The 24,109-nt window shown below is 47.0% G+C and overlaps 2 protein-coding genes and 1 pseudogene across 2 annotated transcripts; all 3 read left to right on the plus strand.

The window, feature by feature from the left end:
* Positions 1-4,847: 4,847 nt before the first annotated feature.
* LOC142041568 (folate receptor gamma-like) lies at positions 4,848-7,415 on the plus strand. The gene is made up of 4 exons (XM_075050488.1): positions 4,848-5,077; positions 5,737-5,925; positions 6,301-6,436; positions 6,709-7,415. Exons 1-4 carry the CDS (start codon positions 4,940-4,942, stop codon positions 7,080-7,082), a joined length of 837 nt encoding a protein of 278 aa, XP_074906589.1. The 5' UTR covers positions 4,848-4,939; the 3' UTR covers positions 7,083-7,415.
* A 1,136-nt stretch (positions 7,416-8,551) lies between these two features.
* Positions 8,552-9,139, plus strand: LOC142041621 (olfactory receptor 51Q1-like; annotated as a pseudogene).
* Positions 9,140-10,339: 1,200 nt separating this feature from the next.
* LOC142041622 (olfactory receptor 51Q1-like) lies at positions 10,340-12,831 on the plus strand. Its single transcript, XM_075050620.1, is given in 7 exon segments — positions 10,340-10,439; positions 11,992-12,013; positions 12,015-12,343; positions 12,346-12,482; positions 12,484-12,567; positions 12,569-12,638; positions 12,641-12,831. Coding segments are annotated over 7 exon segments (933 nt in total).
* The last annotated feature ends 11,278 nt before the right edge of the window (positions 12,832-24,109 follow it).

Genomic DNA, 24,109 nt, shown 5'->3' on the forward strand with positions numbered 1-24,109 from the left:
ACTTCAACATAATGGTATAGTGCTGAGAAATACATATCTGGCAGGATGGCAGGGGCCTTGAGAAGTGGGAACACAGGATGTGGCAGAGGAGTGCAGGCATGAGGTGATAAGAGTGGGGCACAGGCTGATACTGGGGACCTCATGGCTATAAACAATTCAGGGATGGTCAGTTAAAGAAATGCAAGCTCAGAGCTGGACAAAAATGGTTTTGAGGTGACAAAGAGAACAAATAAGTATCTACTGCATAAAATGCACCATATTTAGGAAATCTGCACGTATCATGGACTTGGAGACCAATGAAGAGAAAGAAAGGTGTAAAAACATGTTATCAAACATAAAAAAAAGACACAAAATGGACCTAGAGTGAGGAAGAAGCCATAAACATCAATATCATATTCCCTGTAAAGGACTCCAGATTTTGATAACTTGATGCAACATCCACCACCACCACCACCACCACACTGAAGTCACCAACTGTAGGACCTAGAGGAACAGTGACAGGGTGAGCACAACCCCAGGGAAAAGGCAGAAATTGGGAAGTGTATGTATAACAATCTTAATTTTTTTTTATAATTATTATTACTACTACCACACTACTCCTTCCATAGAGAAATAATAATTTTTCTTTTTTCTGTAATAACTGGATCTGGACTAACAATGATTCATTTATTAGCCTGTTTTCAATGACACTAACAATGAATTCTTGGCTTTATACATAAAGTATATTTGCTTCTTGCCTATAAGTGAGATTCTGATCATAACACACAAGACCCTTTGCAGCAGTGGGAAGCCACATGGGACACCATCAAGCATCTCCAATGAGATCTTCTCCAGTGGCACTAAGCAACAATGTGTAGGCAAGTGCATTGAGCTCCTGGGTAATGCAGACCCTGGGGTGCCAAGAGGCACTCAGCAGACCCTAAAGCAGTTACCCAGCAGCTGCTCACCCAAATATGACCCCAGGGAAGAAGCATCCAAAGCAACTCCATCCCACACCCTGGAGATAGGCTGCACAAGGCAAGTCAGCTGGACGGAGCAAATGCAGATGCACCCAGCCACCCACCCATCCATCCCATTAAGTATGAGGATATGGGCAGCACTACAGTGAGACGGAGAGAGTTTCCCCATTTTCTGCACTGTCATGTGTACAGGTAACCCCTGCAAGGACAAGGTCTACCATTCACATGGGACACCTTAAATGGCTTTCTGCAGAGATCGAGGGATCTGCACAGCCACGAACACCGTATCTGCGTGGGAAAAGGTTGCAGAAAACGTAATGAAGGGCTGAATCCATAGGCACATAGATAAGTATGGCATATGGGGAAAGGGTCAGTATGGCTCTTCTAACACACAGACAAGACTCCCTAACATATTGCATGTCCTCCAAGGGCTGGAAAGGATTCTGGCTGGGGTGGATCCAGGTGATAAGAGTCTACCTGGATTCCCAAGGGCTCAGAGCAAGGTCCCCACCAAAGGTCATCAAATAAGCAGCCATGAAATGAGAGTAAAGTTCCACACACCACTCAATAATTGAATCATAAACTAAAGGTGCATGGCTATCCTTTACAGTGAACCCCTACAGGAATCTGTACTGGGATTTCTGCTTTTCAACAAATTTTGTCTGGGAAAGGGAGGGGAAAACAGCAAGGCAACCAAGTTTCTGATCATATTAAATTACTCCAGGAACAGGAGGACCAGCTGCAAAAATCTGCAGAAGACCCTGAGAAGAATGAGTCATTGAACAATAAAACAACAGATTAAAAAAAAGCAGTTGAGATAAACATACAGTGATGCACTTGGGGAAAAATTGAACACTTCAGATAGAAAATGACAGGCTGGCGGCTAACGATTGTCTCTCAGGAACAAGCTGTCACAGTTATGATAGTGTTACAACAACACAGTTCAGTGATCAGCAGTTCCAAAACCAAACTAGATATTAGAAATTCCTAGGCCAAGACCAGAAAACAAGCCCAGGACAGCGTTGTGCATCCAAAATACTGCCACAGTCCTGATGCCTCAGGGAGCAAAACACTTGTCATGGGAAATGAGTGAGCAGACCATGGCTTTCAGTTAGAAAGAGGCAATGGAGGGGAGATATAGGGGTGGCAAAGGCTCACAGATGAGTAGGGGAAGATCTGCTCACTGTCACTTCCAGTACAAGAGCTAGAAGCATAAGAAATTAAAACAGCACACAACTGGTTCAGAACAAACACACAGAGGTCATTATTCATGCAGCATATCATTAGACTGTGGAAATCGCTAAAGCAGAGTCTCCTAGAGCCTCATGTGTTCATGCATTAAATTTAGGAAAATGAGCTCCTTAGGCAAGTGGGTTCATCACCAAAACATCAGTGCTGTGATTGAAGGAAAGAGCAGAAGAGCCCCAAAGCCTGTGCTGTTCCAGGAGGAAGAACTCTGCCCCTTTGCTGAGGGATTTCCAGGAGGTCTTGCGAGCAAATCCTAGCTTTTAGCTTCAATTATTGTTCTCAGGTTTTTGCACCAAGGTGCCCTGTTTCCCCTTGTCACACCCCAATTTCTCAGGACGATGACTCAGGTTTGCTGATTCCCAGGTCAGGATTAAGGTAAAACGACACCAGGGATCCTTTAACTCACAAAACTCAACTTTTATTTGCTCACAACAACCGGCATGCTCACCACAAAAACTGGCACGAAACTACGCCAGTAAACTGTGTAACATGTGCTCACCATACATCACCAAACGTATGCTACAGGCCTTGCTTATCCTGGGGCCAGTTCAGGGAAGACAATAAGGCCAGCCCTCCCGCCGGGTCAGGGGGTTCAGAGCAGCCCCCCTCGCTTTCTGGACTCCCCCTCAGAGAGGAGCCCAGGGGCGGCTGGGTCCGCTCCCAGGCCCAGACTTGGTCAACGGTTTACGCCTAAAGGGACGAGGTGTAGGGATTACGAAAGAGTGAAGAGCGGAAAAAAAGATTTCACCGGTCCCGGGTCCAGCGTTAGTCGAGTCAGCCGAGGGATCCGGGTCCAGTGGGCTTGCACACCTGGGGCTCCAGTTCGTGCCCTTGTATCATCCTTGCCCCTCCTTCGGGCGGGCACTCGAACTCATTAGGCTAATTAGGTGTCCTGAGCAGTTTGGGCTGGGGGGTCGTTTGGGGAGTAACTTCCCCTGCCCTGCAGACGTGACCAGCGTGTTCTTCGGCCGTGCGCGGTGAGCTGCCCCGCTCAGCGCATCAGTCCGGCACAGCGGAGCGGGAGCTGCGCTCCCCCTGCGCGGCCTCCCCCGCCTGTTGCTGGTGGGCGCTGGTGGGCGCTGGTGGGCGCTGGTGGGCGCTGGTGGGCGCTGGTGGGCTGCCTTCCACCCACCTGGGCTGCAGAACTTGCCCCACCACAATGTTTGAGACATTAACTCCTTCAGTCCCTCGCACCCCTCACCAGCTAGCATTTATTTCTTGTGTTGGGAGTTACTATTCTTACTTCTGAGGCAATAGTACTTATTCCTGCATGCCGGTTTTCTTCGTGACGAGCCTTAGCCCCTTTGTATTTCTTCTTGGTGCATGGCAGAATCCTGGATCTGCCCCTCCTTGGGTTTTTTGTCTCATGCAATGGTGCACATCAAAACAGCCTGGTGGAAGGCGAGCAGAGGAAAAAGGGCTTGTTAATGGCCAGGGCTGGTAAGAGACCTGCCTTTTGAAAAAAAACCACTAGATTGTTTCCCAGGAAAGAGGGTGGTGCTTGTGAAAGAGGCTGGACAAGCTGGTTGTCACCAAAACAGCTGCTTCTAAGGTAGTAAATGCTGGCATTTACACCTCGTTACACAAAGTTACACCTCGTTAAACATACTAGGAGGGTACTGTCAAGTGCCAGCACCTGTGTTAGAAGGCGGTCCTATTAAAGCTGACCCCAGGAGGTTCCTGTGCTGAGTGTTTTTAGGGTGTTGCAAAGGGCTTAGAGGCTGTCTAGGCTGGTAAGGTTGATCTGGTTTTTCTTTTTAGGGTTTTTTGTTGGTTATGTATAGTTATGATACAAGTTAGTTACTTCCTAGTCCTTAGATTTATGTGTTTGCTTCCTTAGGTCTGTAATTACTGTCTTTTCTGTTGTTGTATGCTATTTTAATGCTGTAAATAGTTTGTCTTGCTCCTCTGTTTTGCAAAGTGCTTCTTAAAAGGCTATTGTTTTAGACCCTTATACTGTATCGATAAGGAATGTGAGGGAGTACTGTGGTGTGTTTATTGTTTGGGTTTGGGGGTTTTCTTGTTTGTTTGAGGACTTTTTTTTTTTCTAGTGAATTACTATAAAAGTTCTATCAGCCCCCAGGTGGGCAGAAGAGACTAAAGCATGATTATGTGAGGTGTCTTTTATCGATCATGTCAGGTCACCTCGGGTGTGGGTCTTCAAAGGCCCAGATGCAGATAAACCAAAGAAAATGCCTTCCTCTCTTAACATGCTCCTGAAAGCAAGGTGGGCCTCCTGCAGTTCATAGTCTGCCCAAGATGTTAGTGGTAGTGCATTTAACTATCTTCTCTGAACCACTGGCTGAAGAGATCCCTTAACTAGCAATGTCTACCTGCAGAAGGTTTGGGAGCTGAAAGCTCTGCACTGAAACAGTAGGGTGGCTTAATGCAAAAGGACCTTAATTTGAATAGGTCTCACACAGCATCCCCTTTCCAATCAGGGAAGTTTGAGGTTAACTGTTGAACAGCCTAGGTACTAAATAGGCTGTTTATCTCTGCGGCGTTGTCCAGAGCACATCGTGTAGCTGACCTTGCAGCTGTGCTTGTTGGGGCTGCACTTGCGTCCTTGGTGCTGTGAGTTGCTGATAATCTGCTTGCGTGTCCTCAGGAGTGCCTGGCCCCCACAGCACCTTGTTTACTGATACTTGTGGCAAAACCCTTCCTGTGCTGTTCCCTTTCTGTACAGTAGCGTCACCTCCCAGGTCCCTGATCCGACTGGGCTGGCTGTGGGGATGGCAGTGGGGCAGGTACTGCTTGTGCTGTTGGCTGCCTGTGCAGTGATGCCTGTGAAGGACCCGTTGCTGAACATCTGTATGAATGCCAAACACCACAAAACCAAGCCTGGCCCAGAGGACATGCTGCATGACCAGGTATGACTGCTGATGGGTTAGGTGGGATTGTCAGGGTCCCCTGAAACTCCCTCCCCAGGTAATACAAGCTGGTTTGTGCTTTGGGCTTAGCATCCACTTGCCTGAGGAAGAAAGCCTGTGCTGAGTATGAGGTCTGTCTATTTGATGTTTTCCTCTACCTAGCAAATGGCTAGGGAAGATGTGGTGGTGTGAGGATTTCTGTCAGCTGTGTCACCCCACTTTCACCAGGAGGCTTCCTCTTTCCAAAATTTAGTTAACCAGATCAGAACAAGGTAAAGGATGTCAAGAAAAAACACTGTTTTCTGCTCCCTCTCCCAGTGTTAGAGCCTCTTCTTGCTAATTGACCCCAGGTCCTTGGTGGGGATGGGGCTGAGAGCAAGCCAGGGTGCAAAAGAAGGGAGTTTGTTCCTATTCCTCAGGTTGGCACTATTTCCTGGTGAGCATCTGACAGAGTCCTCCTGCTCTTCTTCCAACTCCCATCTTGCTGCAACCCTGAACTCTTCAGTCCAAAGTACCTGAGGGTTTGCTGGAGGAGAGGTTCTTGCTGCTGAAGGGTTATTCCTGTAGGCTATGCAGGGAGAGGGCACCTGCAGCATCCTCTGACTCCTTCGAGCTGCTACCCATCATCCCTGACCAGCCTGTCTCTTGCTCTGTTGCAGTGTGCTCCCTGGAAGGACAATGCCTGCTGCACAGCCAACACCAGTTTAGAAGCCCACAAGGACCAATCCAACCTGTACAACTTCAACTGGAACCATTGTGGGTTGATGCCACCCAAGTGCAAGCACCACTTCATTCAGGACACATGCTTGTATGAGTGCTCACCCAACCTGGGGCCCTGGATTGACCAGGTAGGATCAGATCTGCTGTGATTAAGACAACAGGACTTGTCCTGGCCACATGATATGTTATATGCTGGTCCCCCATATGGTATACCCCTGGCATGTATGGAAGTGTGCTTTCCAGGGATGCTGCAAACTTTCCTTCTAGGTGGAAAGATTCAGAGGACTTTAGTAGCCTCTGTTTAGGTAGTCAGACAGGCTGATGGAAGAACTACTTGTTGTCCAGGCATGTCTTTGCTGGGGCTGAAACTCTTCCAAGATTAGCTTGAGCTAACTGGGCTGGAGCCTGCTGAAAGGGGCTGGGGGGGACTCTGGGTTCTGGCAGATCCTGCCACTTAGCTTTCAAGGGCCACCACCAGTGTGCATGGTCCTGTTCCCTTGCAGGCTGACAGCAGCTGGCGTCGGGAGAGGATTCTTCATGTGCCACTCTGCAAAGAGGACTGCGATGAGTGGTGGGAGGATTGCAAGGACTATGTCACATGCAAAGAGAACTGGCACAAGGGCTGGAACTGGGCAACAGGTTGGTGGGCTGTGTGGAGCAAGCCTTTCCTCACCCCTGCAGGCAAGCCCCTGACAGTGTCACTGCTGCCTGCCTGGTGGCTGGAGCCAAGACCCCTAATTGTTCTTGCCTGTCTGTGGGGTTGCTGATTAGAAGGTGGCCAAGCCACCATCCATCTGCTAAGATGCAGTGGTGGGCTGTGGGCAGGTTGCCAGAGCTGCTCCTCCCAGGTGAAAGGACATGAGTGAAGCGTGCTAGCTCATGTTTTCTTTTGTGATGCTGTCTGTCTTCAGGAACGAACCGCTGTCCTTGGGGCTCTATGTGCAGACCCTTCAGCCACGTCTTCCCCCGACCAAAAGACCTGTGTGAGAAAATCTGGTCCAACTCCTACAAATACACCACAGAGCACCGGGGCAGTGGACGCTGCATCCAGATGTGGTTTGACCCTGCCCAGGGAAACCCCAACGTGGCTGTAGCGAAGTACTATGCTTGGAAAAAGAGATCCTCCTCTGCTCAGATGGAGAACGCGACTCCTGAGACCAACAAAGCTGTGGGTGTTCTGCTGTGGCCTGCCCTGGTCCTGCTGCCTCTGGCCCTTGTGGTGGTCCCTGAGGGAGCTGGGGGCTGTGGATCCCAATGGATGGGGGTCCCTGTGATTGCTCCCTGAAGGGACATGGCTTGGACTGGTCCAGCTGCCCTACAAGAGGAGCTGGCGTAGGTAACTTGGGTCTGTCTGTTTAAGCTGGTCAAGCACCCCAGAAAGTGTTCTGTATGAGTTATGTTGTTGGACCTTGATACCTGCCTCTACTTTCACCTGCTGACAAAGGCAGTTATTTCCTTGCCATCCTAGAAAGGCCAATACCATGTGTCTTTGCTCTGATGTAGGAGCTCCTTCACATCTGGCTGTATGCTGGGTTGGCAGTACTTCTTCAAGGTCCTTGGCTAAGCTCTAGTCTTTCAGACTGCTCTGACTCCATGGAGGGTGGGGATGACAATAAAATACTCCTTTGAATCAGCCTTGCTGTACTGAATTTAATTGCTGTCGAGGAGGTAGAGGTGCTCTGGGGGGTGAACAAGACTGCTGGACCCAGTGGTGGTGAGTGTGGGGATCTGTACCTGTGGGACTCTGCCTGGGGGGTAGGAAAGGTGTAGCCTTCTGGGTCCAGAGGGCTCCTTAGCTGCTGTGCTGTGCTCCATCCTGCTGGATGAGGTGCAGAGTTGCCTGCGTGTCTGCACTGGAACTCCTGCAGCAGACCACAGCTAGCCTTGAGAAGCACCTGTAATGTCTCCTTCCTTGTCACAGCCTTTTCTGTGCTTCTTCCTCTTCCGTCTGAGCCAGCCCTCTCAAAGCTGGGTGCAGGAGCAATCTGACCTTCTGTGCATGGATTGCTGGACCTCAATGCAAATTGCTGCTGCAGCCTGGTGCAAGTGGCACCTGCTTTTCCACCTCCAGGCCTGTCCCTGGAGGGAGATCTGACCTCATTGTTTCCAACCACTCATAGTTTTATCCTTTGGAAGTTGCTTTGGCATTAGCTGCAAGTGATACTGCAGCCAGCATCTCATCTTTATAAGAAACTTCTAGTTGTAGAGACTTGCTCCCCGGACACTTAACTGGTCCTGTTAGTACTCTTCCCATGCTTGGCAATGGTAGGATAACTTTGCCTATTGCAAGCTACTGCATGAGATCTGGGCAAACTGGTCTGCACCTGCAAATAGTTCATCTTTCTGTCCTTTGATTCATTGCTGGAAGAGGATCATGTTGCTAAGACTGCAAACACCAGCATAATTGTTCTTGCTTCCCAGGCTAGGCTACACCCTCAAATTCTTTCTGTCAGGTAGAGAGAGGTTATCTTCATTTAAAACACCCTGTAGTGATGTACTGCAGAGCATCCATGTTAGTGTGACATTATGGAACAGCAGTGGCTTGCAATCAGTCAGTGTTAATCCTGACTGGCATTGCTGAGGTGGAAGGTGGTTGCAGCTTGCTGCTTATCCCCTTTATTTCTGCTTATCTTCTGTCACCTGGGGGGAACTGCACAACCTGTTTGTCACCAGGACTGACTTAAGCTCCCTGAGCCCCTGTATCAATTTCTACCTGTGCTGTTGTCACCTATTTGGGTTTGTCTCTAATATGTAATGAGTGTTTTGTGGTTTGATGCCAGGCAGGTTAGTCTTAATGCTTGGTTTGCTCAATCTTTAATTCATTCCTTCTCCTTCATGGAGTCCTCTGTGCTTCCAGCCATGACCTCTGATCACTATGTGGACATTTACCTGCTGAGATGCTCTTCCATGCTCACCAGTGCTAGGATAGGCAGAATCAGGCTGGTGTCCTGGGGTGGTCCAGATGCCTCATTAAGCATTCCTCCACTTCTGGAATTAAGGTTGCCATTACTGTCTGCATCAGGACCTGATTGAGCTGGTGTGTGTAGACATCATATTCAATAACTGGTATGGTTTTGCTGTAGGTGTTCTCTTTCTGACTTTTGACCTCATCCTTATTTTCATGCTATATATTGCTAAGGCCATTCTGAGCATTCTCATCCCAGAGGGAGTATCTCAAGGCTTTGAACAACTGCCTGTCCTGGATCCTGGTTGTCTTGTCCATGTTTCAGCAGTATGGCCAGCATGCTTCCCCTCTCATTCACATCATGGACAATGTTTACCTGCTGCCCCCCCTGCCCTGTGCTGAACCCCATCATCTATAGCATAAACACTAAACATTGACAGGATCCGCCTCTCAGAGGCAGCTCTGCCTGAGACAGCAACATCTGACTGAGGGAGGTGTTGAGGGATGGGATGACTGCAGGCTAGAGGCAGCTCATCTGTGTCATTGCTTTAGCATTTCCTTGCCTTGGGGATATTTTGGATGGGAACTTCAGTTATCATGTGGTATCTTTTGGGCTATAGTGATTTGTTGTGTCTGATGAGCAGAGTCAATAACTCAATGTTATTACTTGAGCTGGGATCATTCATTGTGTACTATAGAAAGGTTTTGTTTTATGAATCTATTCTAGAAAAAGGCAGCCTTGCAGAGAAGAGGCTGATTAGATCAGCTGTCCATCTCTTATCACTGTCTAAGCTCATCTGCTCAGCCTTGAGCTGAGCTAAAAGGTCAAATGTTTCACCTGTGCTATTCTCTGTATTTGATTGTTTCTTGTAATAGACTTTATGACCCTGCAATCATTTGTGCACTAATCCTAGCATGCTAAATATCACTGTTCACTCATTTCGATGATACTGTTTTCAAAGAAAATATCTTGAAGTCCAGAAATGGAAAGAACTGAAGAGAATTTTATGAATAGCAAAACCACCCTCTGTTCCTAGCATCAGGCAAGAAATAGGAGCTCTTCCTACCACACCTTCATGCTGGATCCTGCTGCTCTGTCTTTTGGCATTCTCCTCACCATAGACAGGCTGCGTGAGCAAACTCCTGAAGGAGCTTCCCCCCACTTTGGATGCTTTTACTGATTCCTGTTATCGGCAGTAGTGTTTCCATCATCAGAAAGGTGGAGAATGTACATCTGCAGGGGCTTCAGGTACCTGCCTGCTCTGTATGACCATAGTCAAGGCTGTGGGGTGTTGACAAGTCAAGCTTTCTGTGTGTCCCCTCATTTTCCTGGAGGGGCATCTGATCTTGGAGACAGATTTCCAGTCCTGACCAAAATGTCTCCACTTACAGGGAAGTCACCCTGCTATTCAGACAGGGACCCTGTAAGTGTGTTCCTGAAACCACTGAAAATTAGCTCTGCAATTCGAGGGTCAATCTGTTAAACTTCATGCTCCAGTCATGACCCTTTGTTGCTGTTGCTGCTGCTGCATCTTGAGGCTGGGAATCTCCTCTTTTCCACACAGCTGTTCAGGACCATGATTTCTTACACGGGGTAAGGTAAACTGCCTGCACTATCCAGTGCCTTGATCCAGGCCATGAGGAGCCCAGACTCCCCTCAGTCCAAGAGCACAGCAGCAGATCCCACTTTCCTGTCTGCTCTTGCTGTGTCACAGGATGCTTCCAAGCTGGCTGCAGGTTTGATTCTGCTCATTTATATGGAGTTTTGGATGCATCTATGTAACTGATTGCTGCAGCCTGAGAGGTCCCCCCTGTGGTTACCTACAAGCCAAGATCACCTGGAAGGAGGGTTCTGCATTGGATGCGATTCCTGGGTCTCAGGAGGTAACTGCAAGAGCTGGAAAACAGAGGAGGGACATCAGCCAGCGGGGGATGTTTGACTCCTTTTGCTCTCCAGCCAACAGAGAAGGTAACCAGTAGAATTGACAAGATACTGTTGTAGCTCTAGCTATGATGGTCTGCTACAAGTTTATAACATCTCATTTTGTCCTCCTAATATAGGATAGAATAGGATATTTCAGTTGGAAGGGACCTACAATGATCATCTAGTCCAACTTCTATTCAGAAAAGAAAGCCATACTCTGGGGCACACAAAGCTTTCTGCATGTCTCATAGAGAAGCTGGATTCTTGAGCTGGGGAGTAGGGGCAGAACAAGGCTTGGAGGAGCCCAGTGCACAGCAAGACAGCACAGAGCTGCAAATGAGGAACCCCAGCACAGCATAGGCTTTCAGTCCTCAGCATCAAATCCCAGGTTAGCACTTGCACCCCAAGTGGCTGGCAGTGCCCATTCCACTGCAAGGTTAGCTTGCAGATTGGGAATCCCACCAGCTTTACACACGGACATTTGTCTGTAGGGCTCCTGGTCAGAGACACTGCTGGAGGGGCTGGTCTCTGACCAAAGGAGCCCTCTTTCTCACAGCCTACATGCAAGGCACAGGGGGAAAATAACTCTCCTGTGAGCCCTTTGCCAGAGGACCTTATCAGCACCCTGGGCAGTTGGCACAGAGACGCCTGTTGCTCTGCCTGGCTCTGCAGCAAGTGCTGGCCAGAGCAGGGGAGATGAAGGGTGGGTCAGCTGTGCTGGTAGGAAGCTCTGCGGGTGCTGCTGGTGCTCCCCAGGGACTCCAAGGGCTGCTCCGTGCCACCAGACCAATGTGTAAAAGGGAACTTTTCTCACCCAGCTGCAGACTATAGACCTACTGCCAAGATTGTAGTCTTTGCTCAAATGCTTAGAGCAAGAAAACTGCAAGAGCTCTTTGGTGCCGATCACTGAACTAAGGTTTCTGTAAAATAGTGAAATGGCACAGGTACGTTTTTCAAATCTCCCATATTTAGTGTGTGCAGAACTATTTCTATAAGCAGCATGCACTCTCTGAAAACTACATTACAATGCTGCATCTCATGTGATGTAGAGAAGGAGAACCCCAAAATATGCTGCTTTATAGATGTCTTTTGTGTATGACCTTACCTTAAGATAACTGAACATCCACCTGCTGGGCTTTCCACGACCTGAAGTTTGTGGCATCTGGTCCATGTCCCTATTTGACATCTGTGTTCTTTCAGCTTTGGCTTCACATCTGTGATATTTACAAGTGTTTGCTATGTCCTCTTAGACTCACTACTTTGTTTTCTTAGATGTTTCTTTTTCACAGCAGGCCATCTCTGGTACATCATTTCTCTCAAAGTCCATCTCCACACCAGTCACACTTATCCTTATGGGCATCTGAGGGCTGGAAACTGTCAGCATCTGGCTCTCTCCCCTTCACCTTCATTTGTGTTGTGTCACTTCTGGGGAACATCACAATCTTGTTTGTTACCAGGACTGATCTGAGCCTCCATGAGCCCATGTGCCAGTTCCCCTCCATGCTGGCCACCACCACCAGTTTGGGTTTGTCTCTGTCTACAATGCCAACTGTGATGTGTGTATTCTGGTTTGATGCCAGGCAGGTTAGTCTTGATATTTGTTTTGCTCAATATTTTTTAATTCATTCATCCTCATTCTTGGAATCCTTGGTGCTTCTGGCCATGGCTTTTGATCTTTATGTGGCTGTCAGCTACCTGCGGAAATACTCCTCCATCCTCAGAGTGCCAGGACAGGCAAGATCGGGCTGGCTGCCCTGTGCAGATGTGCCTTACCAACTGTCTGCCCATTTGTGGTATTGAAAGGATTGCCCTTCTGCCAGTCCCATGTACCTTCCCACGCTGACTGCATCAGGACCTGACCCGAACAAGCTGGTGTGTGCAGACATCATGTTCAATAACAGGTATGGCTTTGCTTTAGCCAGTCTTTCTGACATTAGTCCTAATCCTCATCTTTGTGTCATATGTACTGATTGCTAGGGCCATTCTGAGCATCACATCCCAGAGGGAACATCTCAAGCTTTGAAAAACTGCCTGTCCAGTATCCTTGCAGTCCTGATCCTGTACCTCCCCATGGCTGGCTTGTCCATGGTTCACTGGTATGGCCAACGTCCATGCTTGCCTCCCATTCATGTCTTCATGGCCAACGTCCACCTGATGGTCCTTCCCATGCTGAACCCCATCATCTACAGGATAAAAACTAAATAGATCTGCAGGGGCATTCTCATGGTCCTCTTGCCCAGGTATCCCTGTATGAGGTAGGGACAGGTCTCAGCTGTGGGATGAGACCTGGTATGATGTACCTGTGTGCCATGGGCCAAATCAACATCTTAAATGCGCACACATCTTCCCACTGCACATCCTCTGGGTGAAAATGCTTTGTATGTTAATGGTACCCCATGATTCATTAGGGGCTCTGCTGACTGAGTCCATGCGTCAAGGATAGCTGACAGCATCTGCTCAAGTGACCATAAAGGCCAGGCAGAGATCGGGGGGCAGTGACAAGGTGGGAAAAACCAGCTAGGCTCATTCGTCTACATCTGCTCCTGCTCCTAAGACCATCAGAGATGAATGGTTCAGCCATTGTCCCTGTTAGGAAACTAGAGCAATTCATCAGAAGAAACTCTCGAGGACACTATGCAAATTCCTGCATTATTGTCTGAATGGCTATATGATTTTTGTGGGGTGCCTGCAGAAGAATTTGAGGATTGAACAAGAGAATTATGGAACTGTACAGTATTTATCACAGGATGTTTAGCGGAAGGGCTGACAGCAGGAATTATTGGGAATTATTAAGGAATTATCAAAGGAATATGTGTGTCTGCGGGTGTGTGCAATCCACCAGTGAACTTCTGGACGAAGCAGGCAGGGTGAGGGGTCTGGGGTTTGGGGTCTGAGGTCTGGATCAGAGGGACCAGGGGTCTGGGAGATGGGTACAGGAGAGACCGAGGGTTGGGAGCAGCTTCCAGAGAGACCCCCTGTAGTGGGGTCCCTGAACTGTTTTCTGTAGAAACAGGTCTGAGCAATTCCTGCTGCCAGTGTGGGTCCACCCCAGTACACCACGTCGGGGCACCCTGAACATAGGCACCAAACAGGGTCTGAAAATCCCAGCCTGGAAAATCCCTGAGCCAGTGGTCAGGCTTGAGTTGGATATTTTTTTGATAGAGAGCTCAGATGAAAAGGAAAAAGAAAACCCCCATTCAAGGCAGTAAGACCATGTCTCAGGAGGGCAGGCGGGCAGCAAGTGGGTGTCAGGACAAGGTGGATGGGGGGGGTCAGGAAAATGGGGACTGCTTTTGCACACTGACTCCTTTGTAAATGTCAAGATATTCAGGGAAATGCCAGTGCAGCGGAGATGTCAAAGAAGGGTTTGCCAAGGGCGAGGGAGAATTTGGTAGCAAGATGAAGAGAAACTGTTTGGTCTCAGCCCTGTCCCAAAATACCTTTCTCTCCCCTATGATTTGACTTTTGTCCGGGGCTTATGGCTTTGCCCAAACAACAGCTCTATTGGCATGCACAGGAATATTAAATTTCCCATGGTGTCCATGGTAATTATTTCAAGGAAAGCAGCAGTGCTACTGAACAGAACTACAACTTTTAAATGATCTTTATTCTGTAGGGTGGGGTTATTTGCTTTTGTTGTTTGTTTGTTGTAGCTGAAAGCACTAGACGTCAGCAAAGTGGACTTGGTAAAACTGAGACATAGCAATATCTCATGAGGAAAATGTCTAGGATAATATTTTTCAGGAAGCTATGCAGTTCATTAAAGATGCAATAAAAAGAGCATTTTTTTTTCAAACCCCACCAATAGAATGAATAAGCAAGAAGGACACTAAAAATCATCCTGCATAAGTCACCACCTTTGCAGTGATCCCTAGCCTGAGAAAAAAACCCATGAGCATTTGAGCTTGGTCAAACCTGTAATGATTTACAGAAATAAACAGTAAGATCATATAAAGCAAGAACAGAAAGGAAGGGGAAGGCAAAAAGCAATTTGCATTTAGTTAGACACATAGATTAATGTAAGAATTGCTTTGTTATTCAAATGCTAGGAAAGCATATTGAATGATGAATGATATGAACATGCATGACTTTTTTTTTTTAATCATAAATCATTTTTCCCTGAAACAGTCTAACATCAGTAGCAAAGTAAGAGAGCAGGGGAAACGGGGAATAAAAGTTAAGAAGTTAAGAAAACAGATGGCTTTAAATTACAAGGGCAGTGTAAGGGCAGGATGACATTCCCCTTAGAGTACTTAGAGAGGGGGCAGGAGCAGTCCAAAGGTTGTTGGCAGATATCTTTGAGAATGAACAGAAGATAAATGAGAATGAAAACCAGACTGGAAGAAGGTAACCCTAGGGCCTGACCTCAGAAAGGTGGAAAGGGGTGAAGAAGCCCTCTGGGAATTAGAAACCAGTCAGATTAACATATATTTCCTGAAAAATACTGAAACAGACAAACCAAGTATTTATGGAGCATGCAAGGCATATTGGGGAAATAAGCAACAGTGACCATGAATTTCCTAGGAACAAATTGTGACAAAGCAATCTAATTTTTCCTTTAGATGGGGTAACATGCCTTGCTGACAGGGAAGAAACAGAAAATTAAATCTGCCTTGACTGTAATTATGCTTTTGACACATTTCACATAACATATTCAGAAACAAGAAAGGGGAGAATGATCTAAATGAAACTACCACAAAGTGAAGGCAAAACTCATTGGAAAAAAGAATTTTTCAAAGAAAAGTTATCAATTATTCATTGTCAAAGATGAAGCAAACAGGGCAGTGATATGGGGGTTTGAACTCCTTACTATTATTTCAGTAATAATAAATACTTCAGTCTTGGTAGAGACCCGCCATTACTCTTGACCTTCCTGTATTTTGGTCAGCAAACTGCATAGGCAGACTGGATTTCTCTGTTTCAGCTGTTAAACATAAAGGTGTATGTGTTTGTTTTATTCTTGAACATCCTGGATTTAAGCCAGACTTTGCACCCCTTGAGTCTCTCATCCAGGTTCAGTCTGAGGACATGACTGACTTGGAGCAGAAACGTTATTACAGTAATACTGTGTGTTATTACCAGATGCAAACAGAGTTTCCTATCAGAAACCCCCATGCAGACAAGGTTTCCCCTTCTGACCCCTCTCTGTGTGAAGCCACAAGGACCCCTAAAAGCACAAATGATAAAGCAGAGAGTGGTAGTAGCTACGTGTGATCAGAGGCTGTTGTTTACATCAGCACATTTTATAGAAAGAAGGCTCTTCTGCAAGCTTCATCTTCCAACTACATCCTTTGGGCTAATAAAAGAAATTATCTCTCTTCTGAAACAAAAGGCAGGGTCAGCCAGCTAACATCTGATAAAACCACATTTTTCAGAAAAATGCGTCATTAATGGTTGTTGTTTGCTGGAGGTAAAAATGGCCCAGCATTAAAGGGATTAGCTTTTAAAAAAATTATACATGACCATTTTCTAATACTGAATGCATTGTTCCCAATAGCAAAATGGTGTCCTTCTGACAAATGAAGATGAAATAATTACTGATGTGGAAGCTATCCTTTTGTAATGGGTGAGTCACCTTAATCTAACGACTGTCAGTGTCAGGGGCACTGTAGAAGTCAGCAATAAATGTCATTGGGGCCCCACAAGGGTTTATTTCCTAGAATTTGGGGTAATTATGAGATAAGTTGGATAATAAAATCCCACATCATGCTGACCACTTGGACACAAATCATTCTTCAGCTGGATATGTCATCGCACCTGGAAGGACAGGCAAAAATAGCAGTTAAGCATTCAATTTGAAAGTAGGTTTTCTATACCCAAGGAAGTGCTGCAGAAAACATCCCACTATCTTAGATGTGATCTTACTGTCCAATACCTCTTCTGTTTTCTCATCATATTGGTTTGCTTCAGCACTGCCTATTTCTTGACAGATACAACACGTAGCAGGGAAATTTGTCCCTTGGTTCTGTCAAATAGCACTAGCAGCCCCTAGTCTAGCTGTCAGACCAAATTACACCAAGCACTCAGGTTATTGAATATGACCCAAATCTTAGTATCCCATATGCAAAACAACTGGCATTCATTGCTCCAGGAGGAGCAATATGCTCTGCGACTACCCAGTTTAGACTGGGTCACAGAACAACCTTAAAGGGTATGAATTCCAGCCCAGCAAAAGTGAAGGTTTTGATTTCCAAAATGGGAACGTGGTTAAAAAGAAAAGCCTGGAAACAATGTAAATGTGCCCTGTTATTGAGATTCTTCCCTTGTGCCAGGTGCCATCTGGGATTTTCCTGGAGTTTTCCCTAATCCTGGATGCAGAGTCCAACTCTGCTGTGCTCTGCTTCCAGCTTCTGCTTTTTAGAGTGGCTCATCTCCTGGGTTACACTGGGGGGGCTTACTTATCCAGTCGCAGCTGAATGCACCTTGGGCAGATTGTAAAAGTCACCGATTTGAACTAACCGGCTGAAAACAGGACCAAACACGTTCATGGTGCATAGATCCACCGATGTCTATTAACTGTGCTTGGGATGAAAAGGCCAGCTTCTGAGGCTTCTGCATCATAGTGTGGCAGGTCCTGTACTCACATTTTCCTGTCAATAAATTATGCTGGAAATAACAATCAGAGCACAAAATGGAAAAAAAGGTTTTGGGAAAAACTCACTTGTTTGGGGCCAAATGCCATAAGCCTCTAAAAGATGTCCATCTAGTTGCATATAGTCACCTTCCTTATCCAGTGGAGAGTCAGACACTGCCAGGAGCTCACCTGGTTCATGTTATGCATCTTAGGATGGGACAAACAATCCCTCAGCAATGGTTATTTCTCCCCCATAAGTATAAAGGAAGCAGTGACCCCAGTGTCAGAAGAGTAATGTGGTTGATGCTGTGTTTTTCACAGAGAGATGTCATCTATGCTAAAAGAATGCATATAAGATGCTAATATCCTTCCTGCCCTGGTGAGATGATAGCAGGTCAAGGTGAAGAAGTTCCTAAACATAATAGCTACCCAAAAGAGCAACTCTGGACCGAGACACCAGGTCCCAAACTGCTCCATCTCTGCCCAAGAGATGGCTGCAGCAGGCACAGACCTGACCTGGCATCTCGCCTGCTCGATGTGCTTCAAATGCTCAAAAGGGTGCCCAGGAGAGGCCCCGTGCTGACGACTGGCAGCCTCAAAGCCACCCTGTCTACCTCTGCTCTTTCGACACGAAGATGTGTCTGTCACCTCTGTCTGCATGCCCATGCCTGCACACGCACTCAGGTCCAGCCGAGACTCTCCGTGCAGCCTGGAAAACACCTTGGCTGAGCCGAAATCCCCGGCGCCTGGGGAGTTGAGCTGCTGTCTGGACACTAATGCCTGTGCACCAGATCTCCAGCTGCAGCTTAGGCACCCAGGGCACTTCTTGGACACCATAGGTGGGTTTCTATAATCTGCAGGTGTATCTACTGCCAGTGACGGGGATCCCGAGGAGGCTCAGCACCTCCTCCAGCATCCAGCCAGCCCTCAGCCTCCTGCTGCATATCCAATGCTCGGGGCAGGCTGGGGAAACGAAGGGAAGGTCTGCATGGTGGCTTGCAGGACATGATGTGAGCAGACATGAGCTCCGTGCTCCACGCTGTGCCACGGATGCCATGCAAGTGTGCGTGCAGGACATCAGTGACACAGGACACGTGCCCTGCGAGAAGGGGGGGCTGCAGGTGTGTTTACAGCACTGGCGCGGCTGTCACTGCGGCTTAGCACAGGCATGGCTGAACAGCTTTCCAGCTACCGTTTGGCATGTTCACAGCACAGAGTTCACTGCCGGCAGAGAGTGTCTCCCGAGAAACTGGGAGCACTCAGGCGATCAGCTCCAGTGAGCTACGTTTCATCAAGGCTAGACTTGCCATGGTACCCAAGCTGTCTCATTTCTTCCATCTGTGCAGCACAGAAGTTGCTCTCAGGCAGAAAAACACGCGAACCAAGGGTGAAAGGGCTCAGGGGAATGGGAATCTGATTTTTCTGGTCTAGTTTCAGCCACAAGGTTCACTCATTCCTCTGCACAAGGGACAAGATGTTTTTCTTGGAATGCATCATGCGAGACCCAAATGCTTCTCTCTTTCACATCACTGCGACTCCCAAACCCCAGCAGCCACATTAATTTCACTCTGTATTTATACCCATGCTGCAGAGATCAGCACAACAGCTCACTACCTTCTCTGCAGAGTTCAACAGGGACCCCACTGGGGAGGGATTTCGCTGGGTGAGTTTGTTTCCACCCATTTCCAGCATAATGAGCGACTCAAGGAGTAGAGACCAAAAAGCAGCTTTCTTTGGAGTCCAGGTAAGCAGGTGCACATTCTGCAGTGGTGATATTTAAACCCTGGAATAAGTTAGTGGAAACATTAGGAACACACTGAAGTCTCCAGTTTTTTAGAATTTGACTGAATAACTTCTTGGAAGACGGCTTGGAGAAAAACAAGCTGCTAGGTTCAATACAGTGTATGTTAATGGTTGGAGAGAGCATATGGGGTAATGACCAGTCTAGAAAGATTTCTAGCATATACCAAATGTAGTTTCTGCCTGTTTCCTTCTATGACTTTAAGCCAAGGTCCACTGAAAAACAATATGGAAAGTGTCTTTGGATGGGAGCCCAGGGCTTACATGTGGCTTTTAACAACGAAGGGAATGCTCAAGGAAATATTTCAGGAATAGTATGTCAAGGGTATGTTACCAGTAAGTTAAGGAGTAGCATTGTAAGTATTCTCAGTGCTTTCTCCCAGATCTGATTGTTTTTCATCCCAGAAACGGTCAGGTTTAGTGCAGGTGGAAGCTGCACACACAGGTTGTCCAGGAAATTGTGAGCAGGCTGAGGAACATTCTGCCCAAACCAATGGATGGAAAAGGAGAAGGCGACTGGTCTGCAAAAGACTGCTGTGACCTATGTCATTGGATAAGCAATGTTTTGGGGATGTTGTTGGAGCTGAGGATGCAACTGGCAGCACGGAGGAGATGATGTACATGAACCAGTGTATGCTCTCAACATGCTCAGACAGAAAACAGTGAGCTCGCGGGACTCTTGCTCTGACCCGTAGCTCACTTTCCATGGTCCTTTGCAGCCTTCAGCCCAAAGACTTTATTGCCCACAGCAGGGCGTCACTGCCACCAGCGGGTGCCAGTCACCTGCTGAACGGGTCTCGGGTGCCACCGAGCTGCCACCGCTGCCATCAGACCGCTGCTGCCTACCACCTCTGGGCTGCACTGCTGAAACACGGGGCAGGCCAGATCCTGCAGTCTGCTCCAGTGTTTGACCTCTATGCAGCAGCAATCAGCCCCTTTTGTACCCCATCTCTCCATTTCCCCCCACCCCGTCCTCCCCAAAACCCCTCTCCCACCTTTGACCCTTGCCCTGAGGGTTCCTTTATCAGTTTTGCAGAGTCCCACAGGACCCTCAGATATCCCAAATCCTCAGATCCATCATTTCCCCCTTCTTATCAGCTACCAAGGGCAGGCTGACCCTCCCCAAACTGAGCTTGGAGTTTCTTAAGTGCCTGTCAATTAATGGCTAAAGAGTTTTAGCCTTTGCTGTTGTCTCCGTTATCTATCATCAGGTTTGTTCCTCTGTGTGTTTTCTGTCTTTCCCTGTTACTTTTCCCTTTGAGCTGCAAAGGTCATGATCTGACAACCTCAATGAAGTAGATGCTCTCACCTTCCACATACCCTCATGGGGACTAGAAGGATTTTGGGAAGAGGCAACATAAACAACTAAAAGCCTAAAATAATTTCCATGCAAGGAAGAGCTGGGTGAACCAGGACTCTCCAGTCTGGAAGAGGGATGACTGAAGGTGTTGGGAAGGGCTCTGTAAAATCTTGAGTGACTTGGAAAGGACATTCAGGTGTAATTGTGTCATGGTTTAACCCCAGCCAGCAACTAAGCACCACGCAGCTACTCACTCACTCCCCTCCATCCAGTGGGATGGGGGAGAAAAATCAGGAAAAGAAGTAAAACTCATCAGTTGAGATAAGAACGGTTTAATAGAACAGAAAAGAAGAAACTAATAATGATAACACTAATAAAATGACAACAGTAGTAATAAAAGGATTGGAATGTACAAATGATGCGCAGGGCAATTGCTCACCACCCGCCGACCGACACCCAGCCAGTCCCCGAGCGGCGAATCCCCGCCCCCACTTCCCAGTTCCTATACTAGATGGGACGACCCATGGTATGGAATACACCGTTGGCCAGTTTGGGTCAGGTGCCCTGGCTGTGTCCTGTGCCAACTTCTTGTGCCCCTCCAGCTTTCTAACTGGCTGGGCATGAGAAGCTGAAAAATCCTTGACTTTATTCTAAACACTACTTAGCAACAACTGAAAACATCAGTGTTATCAACATTCTTGCATACTGAACTCAAAACATAGCACTGTACCAGCTGCTAGGAAGACAGTTAACTCTATCCCAGCTGAAACCAGGACAAATTGCTCACTGTCTCTTCTAATACAAGAACTAAGATGCATTAAATAAAATAGCAGGTGGCAAATTCAAAACCAATTACAGGAGGTGTTTTTCACTCAAAAGGATTAAGCTTTGGAACATTTTGTCAGAGTACTGCAGACGCCAAAAGTCTGCAGGGGCTCAACCGAGCGGTAAGACAAATCCACAGGAAAAAAATCCATTAAAGAATATTCAACATGAAACACTGCTCTTGGGTTCAAGAAGTACCGGAGCCTCAGATCGATAGAGGTTAGCAGAGAAATGATCCCCCTGTGCTTGCCATGGGCTTATTCCTTTCCTGAACACTGCCCAGGTCACAGCATTGGCCAGCCGGACCTTCGAGCTCTCCCCAACAAGCACAGAGCTTCCTCAGGGACTGTTCACCTCCCCGAAGAGCAGCAGACCATTCTGCAACCACACCACCTCCCATCCCAAACTGAGGACAGTCAGAGAAGCTACCTGGAGCCTGGAGGGGGGGCAGCCCCATGGAGCATCACTCTGTGTGGCAAGGAGACAGGACATTGGGCAGGGAGAGTCCATGGAATTTGAAAGGTGGGAGTCCTTCACTGTCATCTCATCCTGGTCAACCATGGTGAAGCAACTTCTTAGCTGCTGCATCATCCCACCTTACAGGGAGGAGTTTTGCACCAAGAGCTGCTGCTCCAAGGTGATCACAGTGCCAGAAGGCACTCAGACCCTGTAAAGCATCATTTAAAATGCTATTTATTAGAGTTAACAGTATAAAGAAAGAGAGGACAGTATAGATAATCTGACGTCCTTGCAGATGCTGGGAACCCCAAGTTGTCCTGGCATGCAGCTGACTTGCAGGTGATCAGAACAGTTAAATACACCAGTCTCACCTGGCCACAATACATGAATGAACTTTAAATGCCTTGAAAATCCAAGAACAGATTGGACTAGTCATAGCTCTGCCCACCCCAGGCTTCAGCTCCTGACCCTCAGCAGGTCAGGAACCTGCTGCTTGGCATCACGCAGCAGACTGCAGCAATCCTTTCATGCACACACAGGCAAAGCCAGGGCTCAAGAGAATTATTTAGCCCCCAACGCTGCCTTGTGTTTCCCGAGTACAACACAGAGAAGGAGGTTTCTCTGGTGTGTGTCTGTACAGCTCCTTGCACACGAGGGTTTTGATCCCCAACACTTTTTTGACCCTGATTCCCTATTATTTCTGTCTGTTCCCCCAAGCCCCTTCACTCAAGGTCCCCGGGGGGTTTCCAAGACCTCATAAGCAGCTGTTTGTGGACTCGGTCGGTCTGGCTCGGGCTTTCTCACCACAGTCAATACTGAGCCTCAGCTGCAGCAGAATTTGATAAGTTTCCAAAATGCAAAGGGCAGGAACATTGCTATGAGGTTTCGTACCTCAGACGACACTTGCAGAGCCTGATCTTGATGCTTTAGAGGTTTCACTATATGGTACTCAAGGGAAAAGCAAGGAAATAGTGTTTAATCCCTTCTCTCTGTTCTAATTAAGACATTAATTAATGTGGGTTTTTTTCCTAGCTACAGGAAAGTTAGAAAATATTACATCTAGAAAGGATCACTGTGAGGATTTGTTCTGACATCCTGCATCACACTTCCGGAAGAATTTTATAACCAATTTACTCATCAAGCCCATCATATGGGCTTCAGGCAAAGCATACATCTCAGAAGAATTTCTGTTCTTAGCTTTACAGTTCCAAAAGATGAAGAATTTGTCATCTGTCCTTTTTTATTTTCAGATTTGCAAACTAGCAGTGTCTCATTTCATCCAATTTCTGTGTAACTTCAATTTCCAGTCACTGGGTCATGTTGTGCTTGTGGGTTGTACTGAAGAGTCATCACTGTCAGCCACACACTGACTGGTGGACAATTTTTAGATCAATTCAGCTTTTCTTTTGCCCATCACAGTCTGAACTAAATAAATCCTTCAGTGAGAGACTTGTTTCCCCAGAGAATAAGAAAAAAGTCTCTCCTTTGATACAACTCTGCAAGGCTTGATCTTATATAATGTTCATTGTCAGTGCCCTTCCTGAAGTTTCTGGACCCATTTCCCTGGAAAGTTCTGTTATTTGTAGCAGTGACTCTGTTGTCATGCAGGCATTTAAGGGTTTCTCTTTGGGACAGATTAAGCAGCAGGCATCGCAACTCCAGGTCCCTGTCTCACACACAAGTACCAGCTGCCTTGTCCATGCTGTTCTGCATGTCATTCGTGGGGGAATCTGCATTGCCACAAGATTTATTCCTGCAGATCTCTTTCTCTGAAACCTCTTTCTCTCTGCTGATAACCCAGGTGAAATTTGCATTAAATTTATATTTAATCTTTTTCAAGACATTATTCAATTCTTACCTATTGGATGAACAATTACAAGTTTTTTGGATAAGAAGTCATATTTAGTGTGAAAAAAATTAAAACATTCTCAGTACAGTAATCCACCTTCCCAAGACAAAATCTGGATCATAGGGGTTAGGAAAGTCTAACTCACTGCTGAATGGACACATGTGATTTAATCATGATTTATGACTTTAAACCAGTAGTATTTTAAAAAAACATTGTTGTTGGGAACTTCTAACGTATTGAGGTAACTGATAAATTTCAAAACTCCTTAATGTTTTTGTCTAAATTTCTCTCACATTCATGGCAAGCAGTACCTAGGTAACCTCATCAGTAATACCATGTAAGGTCAAGATGACAAAGGTAATGTTATCTGAAATATCAAATTTGGACAGTGATGTAGCAGAACTGGGGCCAATGTAGACAAAAGTAATGAGAGGCAACTTGTTTACCTGGGAGAAGATTGGAGTGGAGAAAGGAAATGTCAAAGGCAGTGAAAAGGAGGGTCAAGAAATGCTAAAAGAGATAATAAGGCATGCAAGTCATGTGTTTGGTGCCGTCCAGAGTAGCAGCTAGGCCACACCGCATGTGACCCCTATACCTGGAGCAGAACCAAAACCCAAAAACCATGCCACGGGAGTCAAAGCTGTTCCTGTGCTCAGGAGGACTGGGGGAGGCAGGA

This window comes from Buteo buteo, chromosome 18 (genome assembly GCF_964188355.1).
Source record: "Buteo buteo chromosome 18, bButBut1.hap1.1, whole genome shotgun sequence".
Lineage (NCBI taxonomy): Eukaryota > Metazoa > Chordata > Aves > Accipitriformes > Accipitridae > Buteo > Buteo buteo.